This window comes from Akebia trifoliata, chromosome 14, assembly GCF_017979445.1.
Source record: "Akebia trifoliata isolate Shusen 1 chromosome 14, ASM1797944v1, whole genome shotgun sequence".
NCBI classification, from domain to species: domain Eukaryota; kingdom Viridiplantae; phylum Streptophyta; class Magnoliopsida; order Ranunculales; family Lardizabalaceae; genus Akebia; species Akebia trifoliata.
The window spans coordinates 338,672-365,708 of record NC_141388.1 but is presented as its reverse complement, the minus strand read 5'-3'; the positions used below and the strand labels follow the sequence as shown (position 1 = coordinate 365,708).

General features: G+C 34.4%; 1 protein-coding gene across 2 annotated transcripts; it reads left to right on the top strand.

The window, feature by feature from the left end:
* Positions 1 to 102: 102 nt before the first annotated feature.
* LOC147385225 (Insulinase (Peptidase family M16) family protein) lies at positions 103 to 27,037 on the top strand. 2 transcript variants are annotated; one of them, XM_086423699.1, is made up of 26 exons: positions 103 to 389; positions 489 to 564; positions 1,609 to 1,676; positions 2,317 to 2,408; positions 2,503 to 2,576; positions 2,739 to 2,782; positions 3,681 to 3,732; positions 5,852 to 5,974; positions 6,182 to 6,294; positions 6,398 to 6,560; positions 7,577 to 7,669; positions 7,863 to 7,948; positions 8,939 to 9,025; positions 12,784 to 12,887; positions 15,288 to 15,390; positions 15,573 to 15,668; positions 15,772 to 15,961; positions 18,515 to 18,576; positions 20,141 to 20,245; positions 22,857 to 23,058; positions 23,149 to 23,357; positions 24,593 to 24,717; positions 24,806 to 24,857; positions 24,935 to 25,021; positions 26,130 to 26,252; positions 26,367 to 26,490. In XM_086423699.1, exons 1-26 carry the CDS (start codon positions 267 to 269, stop codon positions 26,373 to 26,375), a joined length of 2,661 nt encoding a protein of 886 aa, XP_086279825.1. In that variant the 5' UTR covers positions 103 to 266; the 3' UTR covers positions 26,376 to 26,490. The 2 variants fall into 2 exon arrangements, with proteins under 2 accessions (XP_086279825.1, XP_086279823.1); XM_086423697.1 differs by having other exon boundaries at positions 106 to 389; positions 26,466 to 27,037.

The window sequence follows — 27,037 nt, the reverse complement described above, 5'->3', positions numbered from 1 at the left end:
TGTAAAATATTAAGAGAGAAGAAAAGTTTGTCGAGTCTCTAGCAATCAACAAATTTTAAGTTAATAAAAGATGCCTGTTTTTTGGATTTTTGGTGAGTGTAATAGGGAAACGACTTGGGGACTTGGGTCTGCTGTTTTGTTTCCAAAGACCTTCATCATTGACTCCATGCGCCGCCATCTATAAATATACAAAGAAAAAAGAAACGGTCGACGCGCGACGCAGAGAGAAAACCAGAGAAGTAGTAGTAGTAGTAGAAGAAGAAGAAATGGCCGTGGGCAAAGAAGGATCAGAGATAATAAAGCCACGTACGGACAAGAGAGAGTACAGGAGGATCGTTCTCTCTAACTCTCTCGAGGTCCTCCTCATCAGTGATCCTGAAACCGACAAGGTTTTCTAATGGCGATCTATCAATTTCTTTAATTTTGGATTTCTGCAATTCTGTTTCGATTGATATAATCTTAATCCCTCTTTGTGTCGATCATTTTAGGCTGCCGCTTCAATGAATGTTAACGTTGGTTCATTTAGCGATCCTGATGGTCTCGAAGGTCTAGCTCACTTTCTTGGTAAGCTTAATTTTCATGGTGGTTTCGGTACTTCTTTTAGCAATTTTCAAGCAAAATTTTGAATTTCTTAAATAGAATTTTAAGATGAATTTGCGAAGCTATGTGGTCTTGTAATTCTTACGATCTGATGCTCTTTTTTTCCCCCAATTATTTAATACTATTTTAGCCTAAATGCATAAAAGAAAAAAGAGTTATAAATCAAGTGATTTACAAAAGAACAACCCCAAAAGAATTTAACAGAGTGATTTTTTTCAACAAACATCCCGAAAGCAATATAAAAAAAAAATCTCATTATATGTTAGCTCTGGTCCTTGACAATGAAACTACCAAAATATTACAAGTAAATCTCACCTTCTTTTGTCATAAATCGACAATGATAAGCTTACTACGCTTAAATGACTCCATGTATTGAATTTGAACGACGCAAACATGGATATCACACTAGGTAGAATTAAATGAGAGAATAGGGTTCATGTTTACTGAACCAATATTCTTGGAATAACACGACAACGACAATGGTAATAGTGATGAGCACAGGTGATGTTGCTCATTGTAAAAATAGTAGGTTTTCCCTCATTCTTTATGTACACTGTTTTGTTTCATGTCCTTTGGTGCATTTAATATTATGTGTAATATGATGAACCTTTCCCAAATAGGTGCCATAGCTTTGTGAACAAGGTTTTCAAAATAGTTATTTTTTTATTTGCCATAGTTATTCCTAAAATCCTTTTTATATAATTAGTAACCTTTTAACTTTATGTCTCTTTTTAATTTTTAGCGCTTGCTTTGCTCATCCACCATATGATTGTGTTCCTTGCATGATATTGTTTTGTGTAGTCCATGAACGATGTGTGGTCAATCGTGTTGTATAGTTTCAGTTCTGAATTGTTTTGGGAGTTTTATGATACTTCAAAAACGATTTTTTATTTATTTTTTTAAGGTGGAGGACAAGTATTGGGTACCTTTACTCTTTACTCTATAATGATTTTGTCTTTCTTTCTAGAACTTTCTTCCAATCCTTTTGCATTGTGCTCTGTTTTGTAGAGCATATGCTGTTCTATGCTAGTGAAAAATATCCATTGGAAGACAGTTATTCGAAGTACATTTCAGAGGTATTTTATGGCATACGAATTCTTGTATTTGTTTTTAAACATGACAGTGACACTGGTTCTAATTTCTAATTGATATTCATGCTTCACAAATGTCAGTTGGATATTATTTTTTCAAGCTTTGTTTTTCTTCATGTATCCTGATATATTTTTTTAAAGTAAGTGTTTTACGCATTAAGGTCTGTGTAGTCAATAAGACATTATTATTCATACTTCCGTGTATATATGTAGTGCTACTAATCTTCATTTACACATTCCGTATGGTTGTTTATTTTAGTTTTGTGACTTATGTGAGTGTTTTAGTATTTGCTTTATCATTTTCCTAGCTTCTGTGAAAATTTTCTCAGTACTGGTATCATTTCCACAACATCCCATTATTGCCATAAAAATTGTATTAACTTCCATACTGATCGAAATATTACTAGGAATTGTTTCAATTTCCAGGTTGACCGAAGTAGACAATGAAACTGAGATTTTATACCTTGATTAAAACTTTACACTATTGGCGAAACATTCTGATGTTATGTTTTTTTCTTTCAAGTTCGTCTTAAACACAAATCACAAATAAATGATCCTTTTGTACGATTACTATCTTCTGGTGTTAATGTTTATCGGTCATGTGTTATCTCTTTGTGACACTCAGCATGGGGGTTCTACGAATGCTTTTACCAGTTCTGAGAATACAAACTATTTTTTTGACATTAACGCAGAATGTTTTGAGGAGGCCCTGGACAGGTAGGATTCTGTGTGATCTTTCTCATTAATTAACTAGTGGCTTTTTATCCTTTGTTTCTATTAAAATTTATGAGCTACAATGTTTGCTATTCAGATTTGCACAATTCTTTATCAAACCATTGATGTCTCCTGATGCAACCACGAGGGAAATAAAAGCTGTTGATTCTGGTGAGTTGAACAATTTGAGAGTTATTATCTACCATAAATTTCCTGTATCTTTTGTTCTTATCACTAGTATATTTGATAAATTATTTCAGTAATATATTTCGTAATTTATGTTGATTTCATTACCTAGCAACTAACAATTCTTTCTTTTTTCCATTTATCTAGAGCACCAAAAAAACTTACTGTCTGATGCTTGGCGAATGTCTCAGGTATTGGTCAATGCAATTTATGTCTTCCATTTCTGTAAAACTATGAGCTGAACCTCTTTGTGGAGTGTTGCATTTTAATTTATCACATATTACAACTATTTTTCAAGGATCCTAAGATGATGGAGATTTATTTTGAAGTATTCATATAGGAATGAATAGGTCCTATGATTCTTATAGGAGTCAAAGTCTATAGATTGGGTTTTCTGATAGGTCACTATAGCTTTACTAAATTTAAAGATTTTGCACTAGTTTGAGGTCCAGACCCCAGCTCCATACGAATGAATACTTCACCTCCTTGTTATCCCAATAGCTAGTAAGAACCACAAGCTTTGGGCTATTATAATAAACAAAGGAGGACATAATTGGTTCCCTAACTTTAGCAATTTGTATCTCTTTGAAAATGGTGAGCGGAAAAGTATGGTAAAAACAAATCAGGATGAGAGACAGTATGGACTGTGGAGAGATGTTGTGGAACTCTCATTAGAGATTGAAAGAGGAATCAGATTCTAGGTTGGCAGAGGGTATAGGATTATGTTTTTGGAAGATGGTGTGGGGGGAGACCTCTTAAATATGCCTTTGCAACACTTTATGCTTTGTTGCACAAGGAGAAAACCTGAGATTTTATAATTTGGAGAGGCGAGTATTGATCTTGGGAGTTTGGGTTTTGGTTTCAGAAGAAGTATAACTGATTGGAAGCTTAATTCCATTTATATGCTCCTCACGAATCTTTTTAATTAATTCATCCACATCGGACTAGAGATCCTGAATTTACAATTGAGATCATGCAATGAGGCATGATCTTAGGTTTTATGTAGTACTTGTCCTAGTAATGGTACTATGAAGAAAATTACTTCCTTCTAATTTGCTTACTTTGCATGAAATTGGTATTACTTTACAGCTTCAGAAACATCTATGTGCAGAGGACCACCCATATCATAAATTCAATACAGGTAATCATTTTAAGCTTCTTTTCACTATTGGTAATATATTAACTAACCTGACTATTATATTTGTATACTGTTTTGTTATTGGGTTTATAAGTTATACAGTTCCCTTTTCACTGCTGTAGTGTATTTTTTTTCTTCTCATTCTTATTTTCTGCGGGTTCAATTGCTTGATATGAGATTAATTATTTATACCTAAAAAACTCATGTGAACTTACTCTGGGATTTTAGGTAATAGGTTTTGTGATTCCTGGTGATTTGGGATATGTTGACTGTTAAATGTTGAAGATTTTTATCTGCTTAACTTGGGAGATTTACTGTGTCACTTAGATGTACTTCGTACAGAAGTTGTTATATTTATATGCAAGTGTCAGCAGAGCTAGGATTATGTGAAATTGTTTTTCTTTGGGAATTTAGGAGTCAGGTTTTTGATCTATAGTGATTGTGAAGTGTATGGGATTTTGAAACTTCAGTAAATTTCAAGATCTGCCATGCTATTTGGAGTCTAATGGTCGGTATCAGTGGTTTTTAGCATATGCGGCTGAAGCAATAACAGCTTAACAGGAAGATGGTTGTTGCAAGTTTGGTATCAGAGCCTGCTGACTGTGTCTTTTGAATTGGGCCCTTGTCTGGAGTTCGTGAAGTAGGGGATCTACTTACTAATCAGGAAAACTCCATATAGTGGGACTGGGTGTGGTGGAGCACTACTAGAGATGTGGGTTGAACAAGACATCTTATCGGGAGACCACTCTTTTGGTAACTGGGCTTTGTGTCTTTTTGAATGCTATGAAGAGAGGATAACGTGTGAACCCAACTTCGTTTGCTAAACCACTAACCCTTTATCTATGTAAAATAAAATAAAAATATATGGTGTTCTCCTGCTCAATTGGCATTTTTGTTGTTAAATAGATGTGAGAACTGGATGTTCATAGTTGAGTCCTGAATTTCTTTGATCATATAAAATCGCATAAACATACCTTTCTTCTTCTGGATGCACACTAGAAGCACCTGTACCTATATGAGATTCCAGAATCCAAGGCCATTGGCAGTTTTCAAACTTCAAAGTAGAGATTTGTTGGAACCATACTCCCTATTCCCAAAAGGGCACTGGTAGACTTGGATAACTTTCCCTACCGTATCTGGAAGAGAGTCCATTCCCTGACGAATCTGGATTTCAAAGATCTAAAGAAGAAAACAAATCACTTGCTCAAAGGTTTTGAATATCCAAATAAAACTTTAAAAGGTGGTTATAGTTCTTCAAATGCCATATGGGTGAGCGGGAAGGTATGAGGGCTGTGGAGATGGTCAAATGTTATTAACGTTGTTCGGAAGTCAATTGGGGATGGTGTAACAGAAAAGCAAAAAAAAATATGCTTAGGAAGCAAATGAGTTGGCAGACCACCCAGCCAAAATTTATCTAAACAGAGATTCTTTAAACACAAGGATCTTTATTTTCTAATAAGTGCACCTTTTACATTAGTACAAGTTATTTACTTATGAAAAGCAAGATGATTTGATGATAGAATTTTGATCCATTTAAGAAAAAATGTTAGAACCTTGATCCTATTTCATGTGAGGGAAAGATAAATTGAATTGTGAAACTATTTTGGAACTATCGAGGTTGGCCATCTCCTAAATAAACATCTGCTAGTGATGATGTTTTGCTGGTTACTGTATGATTTGTTATATTGAAGCTATCTGTTTCCTATATGAGCTGGCAGTCTGGCACAGTAACTGCCAATGTGCATATTCCCAGCAACTTCTTGTGATACATTGGTTCTTCACAGTTGTTCATTTTTTTAAACCTTGTAACTTACACCTTCTTAAATGCAATTTGGGTACATGGGTTGACTTTCGTTTCCCTACATGGAGACCCTCTTGTCCTAATGTTCTCTTTTTTTTTCTTTTATCATCATCAACATTTATTATTATTTGAAGATGTGAAATGTTCTCTTTTATGTTTTTTTTTTTTTTTAATCTGATGGGCATTCTGAAAGTTCAGCCAATGGGCATACTGATGTTTGCTGTTCTCCTTTTTGACATTTACTGGTAGCGCATTTGACGGTAGTTCTGAATGTCATTCATTTCCTCCTATTATGTGCTAACAATGTGTTCACTATTTCAGGAAATTGGGATACTTTGGAGGTTCGTCCAAAAGAAAAGGGGCTGGATACAAGACATGAGCTTATTAAATTCTATGAAAACAACTATTCAGCTAACCTTATGCGTCTAGTTGTATATGGGAAAAGTAAGTGGTTACTTTTGCATATGTATATGTAGGACTATTGAAGTTGCCAGTTTGCTAAGTTGGTTGAAGTCTGAGTGTTAATACCACCTTCACCTACTAATTACTGAGCACTAAGACCTCATTTGCCTAGCAAAAAAAATGTAGGACAATGCTGCGACTCCATAATGTTATTCATTGTTCAGAGTTAAGACTTATGGGTGATTTCAGAGAGTCTTGATGAAATTCAAAGCCTGGTGGAACACAAATTCCAGGAAATTCAGAACACTGATCAAAGTTGTTTCCACTATCCGGGTCAGCCTTGTATGCCTGAACATCTTCAGGTATTTCTTGATTTTAATGGTTTAATTGCATATACTGCACAAAAATTCTAGATGCAGGAGTGGGAAATCATGAAATTATGTCGTTTCTGTTATTTTGTTTCAGATTCTTGTCAAAACTGTCCCAATAAAGCAAGGTCACAAATTGACAGTAACATGGCCAGTTACTCCAGAAATTCGTCATTACAAAGAAGCCCCCAGTAGGTATCTTAGTCACCTTATTGGCCATGAAGGAGAGGGGTCTCTGTTTTACATCTTGAAAAAACTAGGTGGGTTTTGCACACATTTCCAAGGGTTAGCCTGCTTCAGTCCTTATAACATTAAAATTTCTCACATCAGACCTTCTGTTTATTTTAGAAATTATAAATTTGATAAGCATTGTTTTCAATATATTAAAATTGTGCTTCTATGCATGGTTAAAAGTTTTGTACCATCTCAGAATGTCTCGGCTGAGACATTTGGTTTCGACCGAGACCAAATCAAAACATTGACCCCAAAACATTCAATGTTTCTGTTTGTCTCATTGTTTGGATCGAGGTAGTCTCGGATTTTCTCCTGTCTGAAACATTGCTTTGAGATGAGATTTTAAACCTTGCTCCTATGGTCCATGGTGGTTCTTTGGTGTGTTGCACAATTTTAATGTTTAAATGAATTGTTTGACATAGTAAATTAACACAAGGGGATTATAATATTGCTATCCCTTTTCATCATTTTTATCAGATTAGTAAGCAACCACAGCTGCGCAAAATAAGCTGGACTTTTTATAGCCACTGATTTGCCCAAAAAAATGCTCCTCTTTTCCATTAGAACAATTTTATGCCACGTCCTTAAAATATTGTAAGAGTATCGTTTGGAGAACCAGTGTCTTAACAACCAGAGATTTGATATGCCACATCCTTGTGATCTTTTTGGCTTCTAGGTACTTACATGATGGGTTGTAATGTTTTGAAAGACAACTGCCTATCTAGATACAATTTATATTCATGCTTGCACAGGATGTCATTCATGACTATGTGGGAATGCAACAGATATAGGTGTCTGTTTTCACTTGGTAGCATGTAATATTGATTAGTTCATCCAATGCCTTGCACACGTGAAAGGTGGGTTGGATGAGAGTTATGCGTATGTATTTATTCTAGTATGTTACTTTTAGTAACATGGTTTGTAGGGTTCTCTCTTCATGATCACCTTCTTGTGCTGGTTGACGTTAGCCCCTCCATTCTCATTGCAATTTGTTTATTCTGATAAGGCATCTTAAATCTGGATATTTTCCAAAATCTTGCAGGATGGGCTACAAGTTTGTCCGCAGGTGAACTAGATGAGACTTACGAGTTTTCCTTCTTTAAAGTTGTCATTGATCTTACTGATGCTGGCCATGGTTAGTTCCTTTTTCTGATGCTTGGCATTAGGCCTTTTATGGTCCTTATCCAGCCTCACTTTGATCTTCCCTTTGTTTATCCGTAAATGTCTGTTTTCTTTATATATTCTAAACCATTTTTAGGGCAATTTAAACCTCTGTTTATTCTGACAGATTGGTCCAGAATTTAAATTGCGCCTACTCTGAATTGCAGAGCATATGGAAGATATTGTTGGATTGCTGTTCAAGTACATTTTCCTCTTACAGAAATCTGGTGTTAATAGATGGATTTTTGATGAGGTTGGTGAATTTTGAATTTCTATGTACTCGTATACTTGGAAAGCATCACGGATTCTCAAATCTTTCAAGCTGCTCTTTTTCAGCTTGTAATCACCCTTTGTGTGCTTATGCTAAATTGGGATGGCTGTATCAAAGTTGTAAAATTGGACTTTATTGGTCTACAACTTGCTTTTACATGTCCTTGTCAAGGACGATCAAATTTTGAGAAAAATAATACACAAGTAATTGCTTAAATCATTATTCACCTGTGGAAGAGCTATTTTGATTGTTAGAATTAAATTCACAATTTTTTTCATGGGAAAGGTTTCCCTACCTATTTTTTGCTAGTTTTTATGTGCAAAGGATGAAAATATAATAAATGCAATCTATTTCCAATAATCCAACTCACTATGTATTTGCTGGTAACATACTTAATAATAGTTGGGAGTATATCATTTTGAGTCATCTTGTCATTTTTTTAAGGATCTGCCGCTAGAAATAGTAAAGGGGGCTTAGACCCATAGTTCAGTTATTACGACACATTGCAAAGCAAGTTTGAGGTCATGGGTTCAAGTCTAGCCTACCTATCAAAAAAAGAAATATTAAAGTTTGTTTTGTCTATATTTTGGCTTTTGTCTGCATTGATTTGACGGAGATGAATATTCTTTGTTGGTTTTTCTTATTATTTTTGGCTTGTTAACGTATATTATTAAAATATTGCACATTTATAGTCCTATATCTCATTTTTGGTATTCAGAGTTTTTAACACGATGTATTTCGGCCATTTGAAAGAGTGTTCCATATTTGAATAATTGCTGTCATAGTTGTTTTAAATTTTATTCTTGGACGTTTGTCTGCTTGGATTTGATGGAGAAGAGTACACACTTGTTAAATTTTCTTACTCGTTTTGTCTTCTCAACATATATTCTTACATTATTGCATATTTGTAGTAGTAGTACTGTTTTATTTTGGTTTTAAAAGTTTCTAACACAATGTATTCTGTTGACAAAGCTTTCAGCCATTTGTGAGACAGTGTTCCACTATCAAGATAAAATTCCTCCAATTAATTATGCGGTTAATGTTGCATCAAACATGCAGGTAAGTCAAATGGTAGATTTGAAGTACAAAATTAGTCACTTAAACATGTTAAGTTTTCTTTCTTTTTTCTATCAATGTTTACATGCATTTTTTTCTAATTTAATCTTTTATGGTCTTTACTCCTAGTTTCTGTTATGCTCAATTTATTATGTTTCTTGTCTGCTCAATAATTTTTTTTTAATGTTAAAGATAATTTTATTGAGAAGTAAAAAAAAAAACAAGGGGGTCGAGGGACCAACCCAAAACAACAAAGAAACAAAGCAAAAAAGAGAAAGAGCAACAGAAAACTCTGAACAACTACTCTAGTGACAAAGTATAAACCATATCCCATCTAACAATAAAATCTTCAAAGAAAATCCCTTTGAATTCCTTGTAAAGTTTGCTCCAAGAGAACATGAGTGTCAAAATCGATAAAACTAAATCTTCAATCTTAGAATCCTTCCCCTAAAAAATGTGATTATTACAATCTTTTCATATACCCCAACATATTGTAAACGGTGCCAAGTATTCAACTCCATGAAGCATAGTTATCCTTATTATTGTCTTGTAAATATTTCCTTTTAATTTGATTGGTATGCATTTGATGCAGGACGGTAAGGTAAGAAGATGGTAATGGGGGGAATTTGGTTTGGGATTGGGTTAATGATTTGGGCTACAATAGGGATACCTTAAAATTTTAGGGTCAACCCCAAGGGTTTGGTTTGCAAGGTTTAATTTTGACATTTTGGAATTATGATTAATCTAAGTTTATAGGATTAGGAAAGGGTTAAATATTAAGGCTTGTAGGGTAATGATTAAAGGTTAAGAAAATGGGGAAATGATTAAGAGTTGAGATATGTAGGTTTTGAGAATCAAGAATTCAGAATTCAATAAAGTTGAGAGAAAATAACTTAAAGAAAAATAAAGATTAGAAGAAAGAAAAAGAAAGGATAGAAAGATAAAATCTTGGAATCACACTAAGAATGGTGGAGAATTTACTTCATTCCGTGAAAGAAACTCTTTCTTTATTCATCAAATTCTTCGTTAAAAAAATCTTAATACAATTTATATATAAAGAAAATAAATTCAAGAATTCTAATCAAACTAAAATACCAAATAAATGATTTAATTTTGTAACTTTCTTTCTCCTAATTTTTCAAACCTAATAAACTTAAATAATAGACAAACTAAAGTTACTTAATTGCTCCTAAATATTATACTCAAACCATGGGCTAATAAAACATCAAAATAAGCCCATAAAACATAAAATTAAAGTTCTAAAACAGGAAATTAAATAAAAAATTAAAATCTACTCTTCAAGCTTTGATGTCCCTATCAGCATTTGTCACATATCACCATAAGAAGCGAGCCTCCACTTTAACCATCCATCTCTGATTCTTTGGGCAACCTTTTTTATAAGGTCTCAAGATAACAAAAGTTGTCGAATCTCTCTTGTATCTCTTACTAGCCCCAAGTTTCTTTGGTGGTCATCATTTAATAGTTTCTAAAAATAATGCCTCCACTTTTTCTTTATCTCTTCATCTCTTACTAATTCTTTCTCATCTTTGCTTTTAATGTACATTACATTATTTAGATCATTAGTTTTCATTCCCTAATTCACACCAACTTGTACCCAACTTGTCGTATAAATCATTATAAGTTTTCTTCAGGTCACAAAAGCTATCACTCAAGCTAAGCACGTCCAATTAGTGATGATAACTTGATGGGGAACTTGGTGGTAATTCATGAGAGAACAAGGAAAGAGTTTTCTAGATAACATGGTGGTAGTCAATCTTCTTTGTTAAAACAATTCATCCCGTTTTTGCTTCGAACAAGATTCAAATATTACACTTCATCTAAGCCACTCTCTTGTTCTTTTTCCTCTGCTCCTTACACCTATCTATCTAAAGGAGTATTTTTAGCTACATTCATGGATATTCAAATGCTTGTCGATTGTATGAATAAGTGAATTCCTTGACATCACACAATTAGAACCTTCGTTGTGGTTGCTTTCTTCGGGATGCAGTTTATGCATTTGTTCATCATCTGGTCATCGTGGAGAGCAACTGGTGGCTGCTTTGTTGCCCTTCCATTCCTTGTGATTCCAACCTTCTTGGATCATCACACTGAGATATTGATTCATGATGCATTTAGTTGTGGAGTTAGGTATGAATATCATATGCTTCTAGTTTTCTTATGTATATGGCTGAATTATCAATTTTGACTTCCATGTTCCCCGCTTCTATGATTTGGGGTACAAAGGTTCCCTAAAAATATTCAGTCTTCACATGGCAAGCATCCTTGGGTAGGTTAATCACTATGGATCAACTCATTAGAAGAGGTTTTCAAACACCAAATTATTGCGTCTTGTGTATGGAAGATCTTGAAACAGTTGACCACGTCTTTTTTGCATTGTGAAATAGCGAATCGGTTGTGGGCTCATTACCTTAGTCTTTTCGGTTTGGAATGATGTCTACCTCACACAATCCGGAAGCTATTTAATCTGTGGCTATTTTGGGGGATTCCTTTTCGCCACTCAAAGCGGGCCTTGTGGAGTCTATTGCCTTTTGCCGTTTGTTGGGGCCTATGTAAACAAAGGAATAAGAGAACTTTTGAAGGAAAGCAGTCATCGATTGAGGAGCTCAAGATTAATGTGTTGGGATTACTTTTCTGTTGGGCTTCACAAGTGTTCAAGGGCATTTTCTTTGAGGATTTTGTCGCTCGTTGGGATAAGTTTGTAATTTGGGAGATTAGCTGGATTTTTTTGTTTTTCCTTGTCTCTCTTCTTTTCTAGCTTTGTATTTTTGGTACTTCTTGTCCCCGTTCTAATGAAATTTTAACTTAGAAAAAAAAAGTATATTCCTTTTAGCTAATATGCTAAAGCTTAAAGGTATCATTACTAATCAAAAACAAAAAAAAAGAAGAGCTTAAAGTTAGATTGTTTTAGTTACTGTTTTTTCTTGGAATCTATTGTATTAAGAGTCTCAGTCTTGGGGTGTTTGGAATGATAAATTAGAGATTTATCAAGTTGTCTATACACTTTTTGTTTGTATGACACCATTTGGTTTGAGGCATATGTGATCTTGATTGAGATGTAACTCATGTTGTCAACATTTGAAATTTTGTTATACTAACTTAAATTTTCACATGCGTGTGTGACTTACATTTTTCATCTCACTTCACTTTTAACAAATTAACCAATTATGAATGTGATGCTAAGTAGTTGTTTCACGCGTTGATAATAAACCTCATGAGAAAAGAGAGAGGGTGGTAATAAATTTTCACATTTTAACTTGTTATTCTCACTCTAATGAAACATGTAACTCCTCAAATAATGTCACACTTTAAGACAAGTGATCAGTGTCCTAACTTTATCCATGAGCTACAATTGGAAACTATAAAATAGAGTGTGTTACTCTTGCTTGTATCATTGGATTATTTGGAGTAGTTTTGGGGTGGTCTCCAAGAAATATCTTTCAATTACTTTTGAGGGCAGAGAGAAGGTTTAACATCCGCAAAGAACTTGATTTCTTGAAGCCTACACCAGCAGAATTTCATCCAAACCTTAAAGTGATGGAATCTCTATCTTTCAATTGTTTTTTTTGCTTCTTCTTTTTTATTTCTAGTCCTCTATCTGGATATCCCTCTTTATTCTATTGGTTCCCCCAGCAATTGTTTCCTTCTTGAGTATTTGTGTTAAGATAGGCTTAGAATTCTAAACTACCAAATTTATGGATCAATTGCCTCTTTCGCTTACATTTTGGAAAATATGTTTTCAGCTTTACCCCATAAACGATTGGCTTGTGGCGTCATCCTTGCCTTCTAAGTTCAGCCCGGGCACTATTCAAATGGTACTGAATGAGCTTACTCTAAACAATGTCAGGTAATTTTATCGGTATCATAAAAATTGATCTATCTTACCATCTTTCAATTGAAGCTGAAAATTGCCACATGAGGAATGGAACATCCGTATCCTCGCTTCTTGATTTGCTTTATTTTTACATTCTTGTTTCTCTTTTATTGTTTTTTTTGGTTATGAATGTGATATTGGAGCTTGCATTTGTTACTATTATGTTTGTTGGAGCTGTTACTGCATCAGCAAGTTCTATTATTTTTTCTTTTCTTGGGCTGATGATGAAGTTGCAGTTGTTGTATGATGGAGATGCAGTTTTTATTGTTTTTTCCTCCGCTTTGACTTTTGTTTCTCCCTGGTAATTAGAAATTGAGTGAGACTGCAGGTGCCCACTAGCTTAGTTGGTAAAGTCTTTGGGTGATGATACTAGAGACCTGGGTTCAAATCCCACCAGCATCGAGTTACTGAACTCATTAACAACAGGCTTATCAATGATAATAATAAAAGAAATAGAGTGAGATGTTAGTCAAACTGTTGAACTTTGTTGCATAAAACTTACTTTTACTGGTGGCATGTGTGGAGCATGGTAGAATACCTAAAGTCATAAATTTGATCTGTTTTGTTTATCTTCCAGGAAAAAAAACACATAAGTGCATATGTTGAATGGTGAAATAACCATGAATTGCAGTTTGGTTCACAATACTGATTTATATGCTGTTGAAAGTTTGGCCTCAATAACATATACTAAGTTAGGAGGTTGAGAAGCCATACCTCAAACAAGGAAAGTAAAAATAAAATAAAAAAAGTACAAATGAAAACAGCCCTTAACAGTAGGCCTCTAAAATCCAAAACGGCCTCTAAAATCCAAAACGCACCAAGTTTCCTAATTAAAAATTCACTCTCGAATGAAAAAAAAAAAATCCTTAAAAATATTACCTTATAATCTTCAAAATTTTCATACCTAAACTGATACTTCTTGACAAAGATTTGACTATTTTGTTCCCATCATAAGCTCCAACAACCAGCAAAGGGAGCCAATACCATTCAAAAGAAAAAAAATCCAGACTGCCATAATTAGGGAAGACCCAATGCATGCATGGGAAAATTCTGGATGAATTAGGAGATAGTTAAGTGATTGAACACTTTCTTTGAATATAGAACAAAGGTTGACGTGAAATAGAAGCGGTTTATATTTTGGTCAACCCAGAAATAAAAGTGTATAAATGAAGACAATTTCATTGAAATGATAGAAATATTGAGGAGAATTATGTTGAAATTGTAGGAAATGATATTAGATATGAAAATACATTTGTGAAGTATCAAACTAACATAAAAAACTATTTGGATTATATATAAATAAAGATCAATACTGTATGAATAAATTGCTAATATATCCACTGACATATATAATAAAACAAAACTGTTGGTTAAATGTCGTATCGGGACTTGTGGAGATGGAAACGTCTCAGTATATTTCATGGAAATATGTCAAAATTTAATACTATGCATTCAACTATGTAGAACATTAATGTCACATTGCGTATTTATATGTACATGCTAAAATGATTGAATTCATTAAAATAAGATGATACTGATTGTAATCAATCATAATTCATTTCTACAACTGAATAAATATTAGGTGCAATCTACAGTCCTTTCTCCTAGCAATTTATTATTTTTGTTATTTTATAAATTTTATAGATAGTTATATTTTATTCTTATTTTTGTTAAAATTTAATGTTCATCAAAATATCCAATGGATTATTGCATTTTTATCTGATTTTTTTTTTTGGTCGGAATTTATTGTTCACCAAAATGTTTCACGAAATGGAGTGCAATTTATTTTTTATATAGGTAAAAAAATTGTTAGAAGAATTACCAGACAAAGCAAACAACCAGAACAGACTACACAATCTCTAGATTACAAATCACATCCCGTCTAACGAGAAAATCCTCAAAAAGCACCCCTTTAAACAACTTTTCCCATAGGTAAAGGAACTCCAACACAAAGAGAATGACATTGTGAGAAGCCTGCTCCTTATTCTCAAAGATCTGACTATTCCTCTCCTCCACAAGCTTTCCCTGCCATGCCTTATTGAAATGGAAATATTTTTGGTATATATTTCATAGAAATTTTATACCTGTATACAACATGAAGTACTTCACTTTCATAATTCCTACCACTAGAAAGATGGGCTAGGCATCATTAACCTACCTTGATATCACCATCTTTCTTCAACCATGCACTTTTATATTTTGTATGCTGTCTCTTTGTTTCATCTGAAATAATTAGGTCAGAAACTGGATGAATCAATTTGCTGGTTAACCTGATCATATGGCAAGTCTCATTGTACCATACTGTTCCACAATTTTGTATGTATTTTAAATTGGTATCTCTTTATTGCTAAAAACTAGTCCTCTCTTTGACAGAATCTTTTGGGAATCAAAGAAATTTGAAGGGCAAACTGACATGGTTGAGCCCTGGTATGGAACTGGATATTCTGTGGGGAAAATTACTGGTTCAGTGATACAGGTCTGTTTTTGTATGTTAAATATGATATTAAATGTTAGAGTTCATGATCTGCGATTATAAATCCAGTACATCTTTTTCTACTTTTCAATTCCTTTCTTTGTTTGTGCTCCTATTTTAGCCAAATTTAGCTCAGTCCTTGATCAATTAATAATATTTGAAGAAAAACTCCCATCTTTTTGCAGCAATGGATAGAAAGAGCTCCTAATGAACATCTACATCTACCAACACCGAATGTTTTCATCCCCACGGATTTGTCACTAAAGGACGTACATGAAAAGGTACAGTAAGAGTGTTCATATACTTGTGCGTCTATGTGGTTACTTTTTTTATAAAAATAAATGTCCATTTATATATACCTGGCCTGATTGGACATTCAATCAGGCAAAATTTCCAGTTCTATTAAGGAAATCATCGTATTCAAGATTGTGGTTTAAACCCGATACAATGTTCTTCACTCCTAAGGCATGTGTTAAGATTGATTTCAACTGCCCTTATACAAGCAACTCCCCTGAAGCTGAAGTTCTTACTGATATTTTTACACGATTGTTGATGGATTACTTGAATGAATATGGTGAGTTCTTCAGAGCACAGAACATGAAATGCATTTTAATTCTGTCTGACATTGTTTTGAAACGCTTATACAACCAATCTGTTTCTAACTAGCCTCATGTTGTACTGTTTATTTTTGGTCTGCACAGTCTATAATAGTAAAACATCTTCCTGGCTTTTAAAAAAGCAATCCATGCTGCTATAGAAGTAGGAGAAGGTCCATTTGCTGTTTCTTTGTCTTAAGACAATTTTACTCATCTCCATAGGTACCAATTCCCATCTGTGAACATAGCTGCCAAGTTTTCAACATCCATGCATATATATATATATATGTTTCAGAAAATTCTATTTATACTGTTGCACAACCGACAACTCTTGTAATATGTCTGTGCTGCGCAATCTCAAGCCTTGCACTTATCCCTGCATTTTCAACAAAAGATGACTCTTTTGAAGCCTTGCCCATCCTAAATTTTTTTTGCAAAGTGGACAACACGACATCTTCTTAGCTCGTTGTTGGCCTCTATAAGTGAAGGTGTTTGTTTTCAAGTGGTCTGAGCCAACTTTGCTAGTGATATGAATGTTATTTTTGAGCGTGATTTTTTGCAAATAGCTCCAACAATGAAAACATGACTCACCCTTAGCTGAAGATGAGTTATGTCACAAGGGTGCTCTTGATGGGGTGGTTTACTTTAGAACTCAACCCATAAACTTTATTTTCTTGATTTTTTCAAGAAATCTTGAATCTAGATTCTTGAAACCTACAAACCTCAACCCTTAATTCTTTCTCCATTCTCTTAACCCTTTAATCATTACCCTATAAACCTTAACCTCTAACCCTTTTCTCTATCCTACAATAAGTGCAACAACAACAAAAATTCATTTTTCCTTTTGGGTTTACACTTTCCTTACTGAAAATCCTAAACCAAATTCCCTAACCCCTCTATTTTCTTCTTCTTCCTTGATGGTTCTGCATCATGTCTCAGCCAAGACATTCTGAGGTGAAGTGAAAACTTTGAACCATTCAACAATTTCCAACTCCATCGTAAAGGTTTTTTTTTTTTTTTTAGAACAAGTACTGTTGGGTATCTTTTTAAAGAAAGTATGTATTCAGAATAAGGAAGAAGATAGTATGAGCGTCCTTGCTTTCTCTTCTTCTATGTGTTGTATCTTGGTCTTCTCCAACCTGCATCTCAGATACCTCGTACCCATACCCGTCAGCAGATGTGCAAGCACATGTTCATACCCATACTTGATAACTTCAACTGTATGCAAGTCTGCATGGAAATAATCAAGGAAAGGTGCAAAATTGATGTCGCATTACCTAAATCAGTGTTCCAATTATACAAGCTTTCTTAGTTATTACAAGATATGTAATTACGATATGAAGGGCTTTCACTGAAGTAGTGTACTATAATCTACCAGATCAATGCCCTTCACCAATCAACTTCCTCAAATCTAGATTTAATCAACATAGAGGGGAAAAGTTCACACAGCAATTAAGTATCTTACTTTAACTATAAGCAAATATCCTCATCTTTATTTGTTCCACGCATCTACATGGTATTTTTCATTTTACAATATCAGTTTATGCGGTTGGAGTGGTTGAAATTTCTTCCAAAATATCTGTCAAATAAGAGATCTTCCAAAATCATAAGCTCTTGCCTGCCACTTACATTTAATTTTTACAGTTTAGATGATGTTTTTCATGCCTGATTTCTGGTGAACTGCTGCAATATTTTTTTTTTTTGAAAAGTATAATGTATTGAGGAAAAGAAGGAGAACTACAAAGAGAGAGGCCGAGAGAGCCTCAAGAACAAACAACAAGCGAAAAGCAGCAAATCAAAGAAAAAAAACAAAAAACAAAAACAACATCACTGATTACATAAAGAGTCCCATCTAAAAACAAAATCGTCGAAGGTAGTCCCCGCGAACTCTATATTCTGCTTCGACCAAAAGTATAACAAACCCAAAATTTCCAAGAATCTTGCACGAGTGGTACTGCTCTTGTTGTTGAACACTCTGTTGTTTCTCTCGTTCCAGACTCCCCAAGCAATAGCCGAGGGAAGCATAGCCCATAGGATCCTTTTTCTGATGTGGAAAGCGTTATTGGTCCATTCAACTAACACCGAAGAAAACTTACGAGGGAGGACCCAGTTCATACCGAACATACCAAGGAAGATTGACCAAATATTATAAGAAAAAGAACAATGGACTAAAGTATGATCAACAGATTCTCCATCACTCAAGCATAATGGACAGCCATTGGGAATGATCCAACCCCGCACAATCAAATTATCCAACGTAAGAATCTTACCAAGGGCGGCCAACCAAACAAAAAAAGATATTTTAGACGGAACTAACCTGGACCAAGTGATTGAGCCCAATAAGGGTCGCTCAGCTTCGAAAGAAAGCCAATTAAAGAAAGACCTGACAGAAAATCTCAAATCCTTAGCCCTTGTCCATTCCCACTTATCCTGTTCGTAACTGCTGCAATATTCTCCGATTTTATTTCTTCATTGGTGTTTTTTATTTCTTTTCAAAATGAAGAGCTTACTCAAGTTTCCTTAATTTCCAGCTTATGATGCTCAAGTTGCTGGTCTCTATTATGGAATAAACAACACAGATACTGGGTTCCAGGTTATTGATTCTGCTTTCTCAGTTGATCTTGTCAGATTATATTACAGAATCACATGAAAATTGCTTAGTTTTTCATATTTGATTTATTTGGTATCATGGATTTCTGATTATCCATCATAATTTTGTTTTATTTTCCAAATGAGGTACTACACATCATTACGTAAATGATTCTTTATTGGTACGTGATGCCGTGATGGCCGCGGTCCCACTGAAAGAGAATCAAGAAAATCACCAATACTTTGCAACTTGTCACAAACCCAGGCCTACACCCCTTCATGACTGAAATCTAGGGCTGTCAACGGATAGGTATCCGATCGGATAATGCTATATCCGAATTCGAATCCGAAAAAAAGTAGTGATATCCGAATTCGAATTCGAATTCGATCGGATATCATTTACCAAAATTCGAATTCAAATTTGAAAAATATATCGGATATCCGATAATATCCAATTCAATAAAAACCCTAACAAAATTAGATTCGATGTATACATCTTCAATCGGCAAAAACCTAATCGATTTTCCAATTTTTTCAACTTCAGAAGTTATAATCTTAAACTTATTTCAGTCTTAAAATCAAATAAACTTTGATTTTTGAAAAAAAAAAGTATGAAAAATTCGAATAAAACATAGGGTTTTACTGAGTGAAATAGAGAGAGAGAGAGTGAGAGAGAGAGATGAAGTATCTACTTGATGCTCGCCGGCCGGAGAAGATGGTGGTTATGTTGTTATGGAGCTCGCATAATAAATAAATAAAAAAGAGGGTTTTAGTTTTACATTGAGAGAGAGAGAGAGAGAGAGAGAGAGAGAGGAAATACCTACCTTGATGTTCACCGGTCGGAGAAGAGGGTGGTTAGTGGGAGCTTGCACAGCCGAAACGGTGAAACCCACTTTGCTGGTTCTACGTTTTGAGTTTTGGTTGAAGAAGATAAAGATTTGAAGTTTAATTTCGTTGTAAAACTTGAATACACGAGATTACATATATATATATATATATATATATATAAGTTTTGCTGTATAACATGAATACGTAACACGTCTTTATAGTCGGAGCGGATATTATCGAATCGGATTTCGTAACATCCGAATTCGTATCCGAAACTCATTCGAATGTTAAAATAACATCCGAATCCGAATCCGATATCCAAAAATTTCGGATAAAATCCGATTTTTCGAATTTGGATTCTGATTTCGGCTATCCATTGACACCCCTACTGAAATCGTCAAACCCAGGCCTACACCCGTTCATGACTGAAATCGTCTTTGGAGTCCTCATTCTTGGTTTTTCCTCCCATATTATACTTCATCTCTTGATAACCGTCATCCCCACTTAGTGTTACCTAGACACGTGGCACGGTGCCCAAGTGTCAAAGTGTTGACAGGTGTTTGGCACACTAAAAACTGAATACGGCGATACAGCTACAAAAAAAAAGTATACATATTTGCTAATAAAAATTGGATGTATATAATCCAAAAACTATTTTAAAGATATTCACGCTGGTGATGATGATCTTCTGAGATGCATCATTACTTTTTATGAACTGACTCATTGGTTTTTCTTGTTAGGTTATTGTGGTTGGTTATAACCACAAAATGAGGATCTTGGTAGGCAAAATTGTTGAAGAGATTGCACAGTTCAAAGTAAAAGCAGATAGGTTTTCTGTGATCAAGGTAATTTAATTGGTTGATCTTGGTACTCAAACGGTTGTAACTTCTTATAGTCCCATGGTATGCATGCTGTTTTGTCTTTCAAATCCAGTGTAATCTTCTAATCAAATAGTTGTAACTTCTTATAGTCCCTGTCATCAAGTGCAGCATGTTGTTATGCAGATTTTGTTATGTTGAACTTAGTGGTGCTAGATACGTGTCCCTTGGGCGCCAAATGGCAGTTACACAAAGTTCTGTGAAGGCTGTACCAAAAGCATAGCCATATAATGTCACAAAAAGTTCAACAGAGAAAACATCAGAAAAAAAAGAAAACAGTAGGATGGATTAAATCAATGCACAAATCTCTTATTCCCATTTATGCTTCAATCTATTTCATTGTCTTGCTGGCGTAACTTTATTTTTGAATTTTATTAAAACATATACTATAGTTCATCAGAGTTGCCACCATTGTATCCTCTGTTCTATGGGTTAGTCTTTGCAGGAGACTTACACATAGAGATGCGTAACAAGGTGAAGTGAAAAGAGAAGGGAGATATTTCAAGAATCACAAACTGTATAGGAATGTCTTGGTGGTCGGAAGACACATGACGTTGGAAATACATTTTAATCGATCTGATGCAAATGACAAAATACTAGAGAAATTGTCTTTTAAATTCTAGTTTGAAACAGTGTACATACTCCAGCTGAAAGCCTGATATGACCATCAGTTTGTTTAGAATTCGATTTTCTTCCATCTTCCTCCAAAGGTCAAAGATGAGTATCAGTCCAAAGTTCTCTGGCTTGCATGCTGAATCATCCAAAAGTTTTGCCCTATGTGGCCCCAAATCCCGAAAACTCCGTTGTGTTAAAAGTTCTGCTACATGTTGAAAAGAAAATAGTGTTAGGACAATTGTCAGTTACCATGTTCAAAATTATACCCTTTTTAGATGGTTTGGTAAATGGTCAAAATTAAACAAGTCAAAATTTTCATTTATATAATGTCTTGAATTAATTCAATTTTTATTTTGGCAAGAAAATTTATGTTCAGAAAACAAAATCATTTTTAAAAAAAGAAGAAGAAGAAGAAGAAGAAAAATAAGTGTAAAAATAATCAAATCTAAGGGCTAGAGATCAATGCATGAAAACTGATAAGATCTATTGGAATTTGGAAAAAGGAGAGTGCCACATGTAATTTGATAAGAGGGTCATAAAATCATTGAAGGCCAAGGGGGCAGCAAATTTTTTACTCCATGTGGGGTAGACCCAACTCAATTGTCCTCAAAATTCCATGAACCTCCACCGGACATATGTAACACTCTTTCGGGTCACATTTTCATATTTTTAATCATGTATTTTGAATGTGATAAATAAATATAGGAGCTACCCTGTGAGAGCCGACTCCAGTGTCATCTGATTTTTTTTTTCTTGATAGGTAAAGGGTTAGTGGTTGGCAAGGTGGAGGTAGATTCAAGAGGGTTTGAACCTAGGATATGGGAACAGCACTGCACATGTCTTACCAACTTAACTAAGTTGCCACTTTCCAATGTCATCTGATTTTGTAACTTATATACGTATTAATCATATGTTAGTGCAGTCTAACTCAGTGGATTCTCAGCGCAGCAGTGTGTAGTGATGCTTATAAATATAAAAAAGTGTTACTTACCAAAGAATAGATGGTCTAAAAGGACATTTAGGCACTTCAAACATAATTTTTAGGCTTATTATGTATCATATGCATTAGTTTGATTCTGTCTTGAAGGTTTTCGGTTGTCGTGCCATTTTTTTCTATTACTTCATGCATGTCATTTTACATCGGATTTTTTCTCAATTTTTACCTGCTTGAAAATAGTATGATCTTATATCTGAAAATTAGTTTAACAATGACAATGAATTAAAGGGTTATTATTTTTGTGGTAGAAAATAGTATTATTTCATTATTTATTAAATTTTTAGCTTAGCAGTAAAAACAATTTATACAGTATATGTTCTTGTAATGTGAACTAAAACGTATTATTATTTTCAAATGTATTATTCAGCCAACTTACCAGCGTGCTAAGTGAGACCAAAGTTTATGTATTACCAAGGTGCTAAGTCGTGCCAAAATCTAACATTTATGGATTGCTAAAGTTTAATATGAATTTTGGGAGGTATTTTTTTGGGTTTATAAGTGACAGCTGTTATTGGGGTCTGAAAGCTATGAAATTTTTCTTTCCCTTTCTTTTAGAGCTTGTTTTCGTCCATTGGTTTACTGATATTGTCACAGGATACTTGCACATACTTCTTTAGTTTGGTTTGAATGATGGTACATCTTGATAAGTGGTAGTAGGGATATAGGGTTGCCCTCACCTTTGTTCATGATTAGCTGGAATGAGCACAGCCCAAACCAAACTAATTGATGTATATTTTACACGTACAGTCCATGCCCATAACTGTGCTAAAGCATTCAATTTGTGACCCATGTAAATCAAATTGATCTGTTTATTTAAATAACCATTATTTGATTTCCAGAATAATTCAGCGCCATTGTTTATTGTTTGAACTATTGTAGGGTTTGATCAGGATGAGTTTCTTATTATATTTACACAAGGTTTTGAAAACTTCTGGTACTAAATTCTGTATGTATTTTATTAATCAGGAAACTGTAACGAAGGAGTACCAAAATTTGAAGTTTCACCAACCATATCAGCAGGCTATGTACTACTGCTCATTAATACTAGAGGATCACTCGTGGCCTTGGACTGAAAAACTTGAAATTCTTCCTTGTCTCGAAGCCAATGATCTTGCAAATTTTTTGCCTGTGATGCTCTCAAAGGCCTTCTTGGAATGTTATGTGGCAGGTTGACTTAATAAATTTAAGTTTTGTTTAATATATATTATGTAGCTGACATCTACTAGTGATTTTTGTTGTAACTTCATAAATTTCTCAGGAAACGTTGAACCAAAGGAAGCAGAGTCAATGGTCCTCCATATTGAAGATATTTTCTTTAAGGGTCCCCAGCCCTTATGCAGACCACTGTTCCCATCTGAGCATTTGACAAATAGAATTATTAGGCTTGAAAGAGGCATAAATCACTTTTATCCAATTGAAGTTCTAAATAGAAGCGACGAGAACTCTGCCTTAGTTCACTATATTCAGGTAAACAGGATATATTTTTCTTATTTCCCTTTATATTTTTGGTTCTACATCTGAAAAACTATAATTGAGCATTCTTATGTGATTTTAGTTCTTAGGTAAAATATATGGCTTGGTTACATGAATATGAATTCATTCTCATAATATATCCTTGGCCCATAGCGCCATTAAGCATATGTTCACATCCTTTTTTACCTTTCCTCCTTTGGCAGCCTTCAACCTGCAATAGGGTACTCCTCATTGAGGCCGTCAACAAGTTCAAACACCTCAATCTAGTCTTTATTTTGTCAACTATTGGGCTACTCCTATGTTCCGTTGGATCACTTTGGATGTGTCTTTCCTAGCCTTGTCCACACATCCACCTCAACATTCTCATCATATCTATGCCCATTCTATATTAAAGTTGTTTATTAATTGCTCACTCTCCCTTCAAACATAATTGGTTTTAATGCCTCATATAAGTATCCCCTCAAGTCCAGTCAATATTCATTTGTCATGTAGAACTCTAGAAGCGTAGATATACAAGTCAACGTAGAACTCTGGTGGGAAAAAAATCAAGGGAATATCCTTTTGCCAGGAAGAACCCCAAAAACTCCAGAGATTCTATTATACCAGATATGGTAATATGGACACCAGTACAGCACAGGGAACGACTCCTTCCCCACAATTTAAGACAGAGATGTGGACGTGGGATTCTATCCAATTCTTGATACATTGCTTTATATTTAAGCTTTTTCAAGGTAAATATCAGTTGTTTAATATTTAGATCATGCAAAATATGATGGAACTTCTTATATTACAAAGTTTTCTACAGTAAAAGGAAATGCACATTTTCTAGAATCTGCTGTGTTGGGCACATCTATATGTCAAAAACATGGGAACACAGTTTTTTGAAGAGATCTCTAGTCATTCTCATCAACTTGATATTCTTAAACAATTTTAACGTATATCAGCATATTAGTACATTTCTTTTCTATATTGTATACTTGACATGAAGTAAAGTATTTTAGAAAAATATAACATATGGAATTTGTTTGGACTTGTTGACTTAGAGGTCAATATATCTGACAGTATCAATGGCAAGCACCAATAGCAGTGCCTGCCTCTTTATCACATAGCTTAGTTGCATTCAAACTATGGCATTTCTTTTCCGTCATGCTCCTTTATCTACTACTTTTAGATTATATTTTGCATAATCTCATTCTGACGTTGAGGCCTAAAAAATGTGTATATTTTAGGTTCACCAGGATGATTTCATGTTGAATGTGAAACTTCAGCTTTTTGCACTTCTTGCTAAGCAACCAGCTTTCCATCAGCTTCGTTCTGTTGAGCAACTTGGATACATAACTGTGCTTGCGCAGAGGTTTTTTTTTGAAGTTTTATTTTCTCCCAACTTCCTTCAGAGTATTACTACTGTTTATATCTAAGAATTTAAATTTCTCTACATTTAGGTATGACTCTGGCATCCGAGGACTGCAGTTTATTATCCAATCCACAGTGAAGGTGCTTGGAATAATTATCTTTTTGTGGTAGATTTAAGTTCCTCTGTTATAAAGGAATATTTGTGTTGCATTTGACAGGATCCAGGACAAATTAATTTGAGAATTGAAGCATTTCTCAAGGAGTTTGAGACTAAGCTGTATGAGATGACCGGTGATGAATTCAGGGTGAGATTATAAACTCTATTTTTCCTGGAATATTTGTATGGTTTTCACTGCAACCTGCAGTTCGATTATTGAAGCATACAACAGAGACTATAAAAGTTACTTTTCTCTATTAAGTTTCATGATTTGGCCATAGAACGTATATCTAATTTTCTGGACAATAATAGTCTGGCATTGTAATCATCACCATCAAAAGCCATATCCCAAAGTACAAGATTGGTGAAAAGAATTCCCAAAAGAAAGGAAGAAATGCACCACCCTTGGCCAAACAATTTGCTAGAGAATTGGCTTCCCTTCTTTTTGATTATCTACTCTCTTCATAATTCTCTGATAGGTCCTGTCAGTTTCTCTCTCTGAAATCGTAATTTCTTTAATTATATTAGTTTGGAAAACTCAGCACTCAAGTTAGTATGTTTTGGTTGATGAACTTCATTCTCCCAAAATTTCACCGACTGAAAAAATAAAATAAAATAAATATTAATAACAGTAGATTCTTTTAGTTGTGTTACCAAAATAGATTTATTGGAGGGAATGACCTCCTAGAGCCCTGGTATCAAGCAATTTCAATACCACCTCAATGCCAGCTGTTGGATTTTTGTAGTAAATTAAGGTAGAACCCTATATTATTGTCCATCCATAAGGGTTTTGTTGGAATTATCTGGTTGCTACAAGTGTTGGGCTATGCCTTTCCTACCTTGGCTTGTCCATCACTCTGTTGAAGGATGAGATAGCCTGCTGATTGATCATCATCAGCATTCGAGGGAAAGCAAATGAAATTTCCATCATATCAAGCATCAAATACAGTCTTGGTATGAAAATTCCAGAAGACATGGTACATGACAGCTTTAAATGGATGAACAAGATTTTTTTCATTCAACCCCCAATATTTTGGGATGATGAAATAAGGTCTTGGTATAAATTTCTTTTAATGAATTTATATGCAGTTTCAAAGAGCTTTACGAGCTCACTTATTCTATGTAAATCTTTAATATAATTATGAAACCTTGTGATTTATTTGCTTTCATCTGAGATATTGGCTTACAATTCCCTTAGTTATAAAATGTCAGAGTTAAATATCACCTCAGATACTAAAAAATTTATTGTTACGCAGAGCAATGTAAACACACTGATCGATATGAAGCTCGAGAAGCATAAGAATTTAAGGGAGGAATCTGGATATTACTGGAGAGAAATAGTAGATGGTACTCTCAAGTTTGACAGGAAAGATGCCGAGGTAAGAACTTTTTTGTTGTTCATATTATGGATGATGTTCTTCCCCCATTACCACTATCAGAGTACATTTACTCCACTATAAGAGTAAAAGCACACCTCCATAAATGCCTCGCAGATTAAATAAATATTATCAAGAAGGCTGCATAATATTTGCAAGAAAGAACCACAAATTCTTGAATACTCGAGTCATTATTCACTAAGGGAAATGAAACAGGTTGCAGCATTAAAGCATGTCACTCAACAGGAGCTGATAGATTTCTTCAATGAGAATATCAAAGTCGGTGCACCTCGGAAAAAGACACTCAGCATACAAGTATATGGAGGTCTGCATTCTGATGGATACAATGCAGCAAAAAGTGAAACAGGTGGGCCTGAATCTGTCCGAATCGATGATATTTTCTGCTTCAAAAGATCACGGCCTCTGTACCCTTCTTTCAGAGGCGGCCTTGGTTATATGAAACTATAAATATTTCTCCAGAGCTCTTGTAGAGAAGGATTGCGATTAGAGCTTCCCAATGTTAACTGGGCAAGTCAGTCGACAGAAGATCCATTAGCGAACCAAGCACACCCTAACGAGAGTTCCTCAGTGTCAGAAACGTTTCATTTAACTGTTATGATTGTAAAACCAGACCTTTTAGGAATTTCTCAGTACGTTGATTCAGTCCTTTGTTTCTAAGAACAGCAGCAATATTTTAAAGTCCGAATATGATACTTTTGATTTATTATTAAACAATTAATGTAGCAAAAAAAAAAAATTTAATAATAAAATAATAATTGATTTTTAAA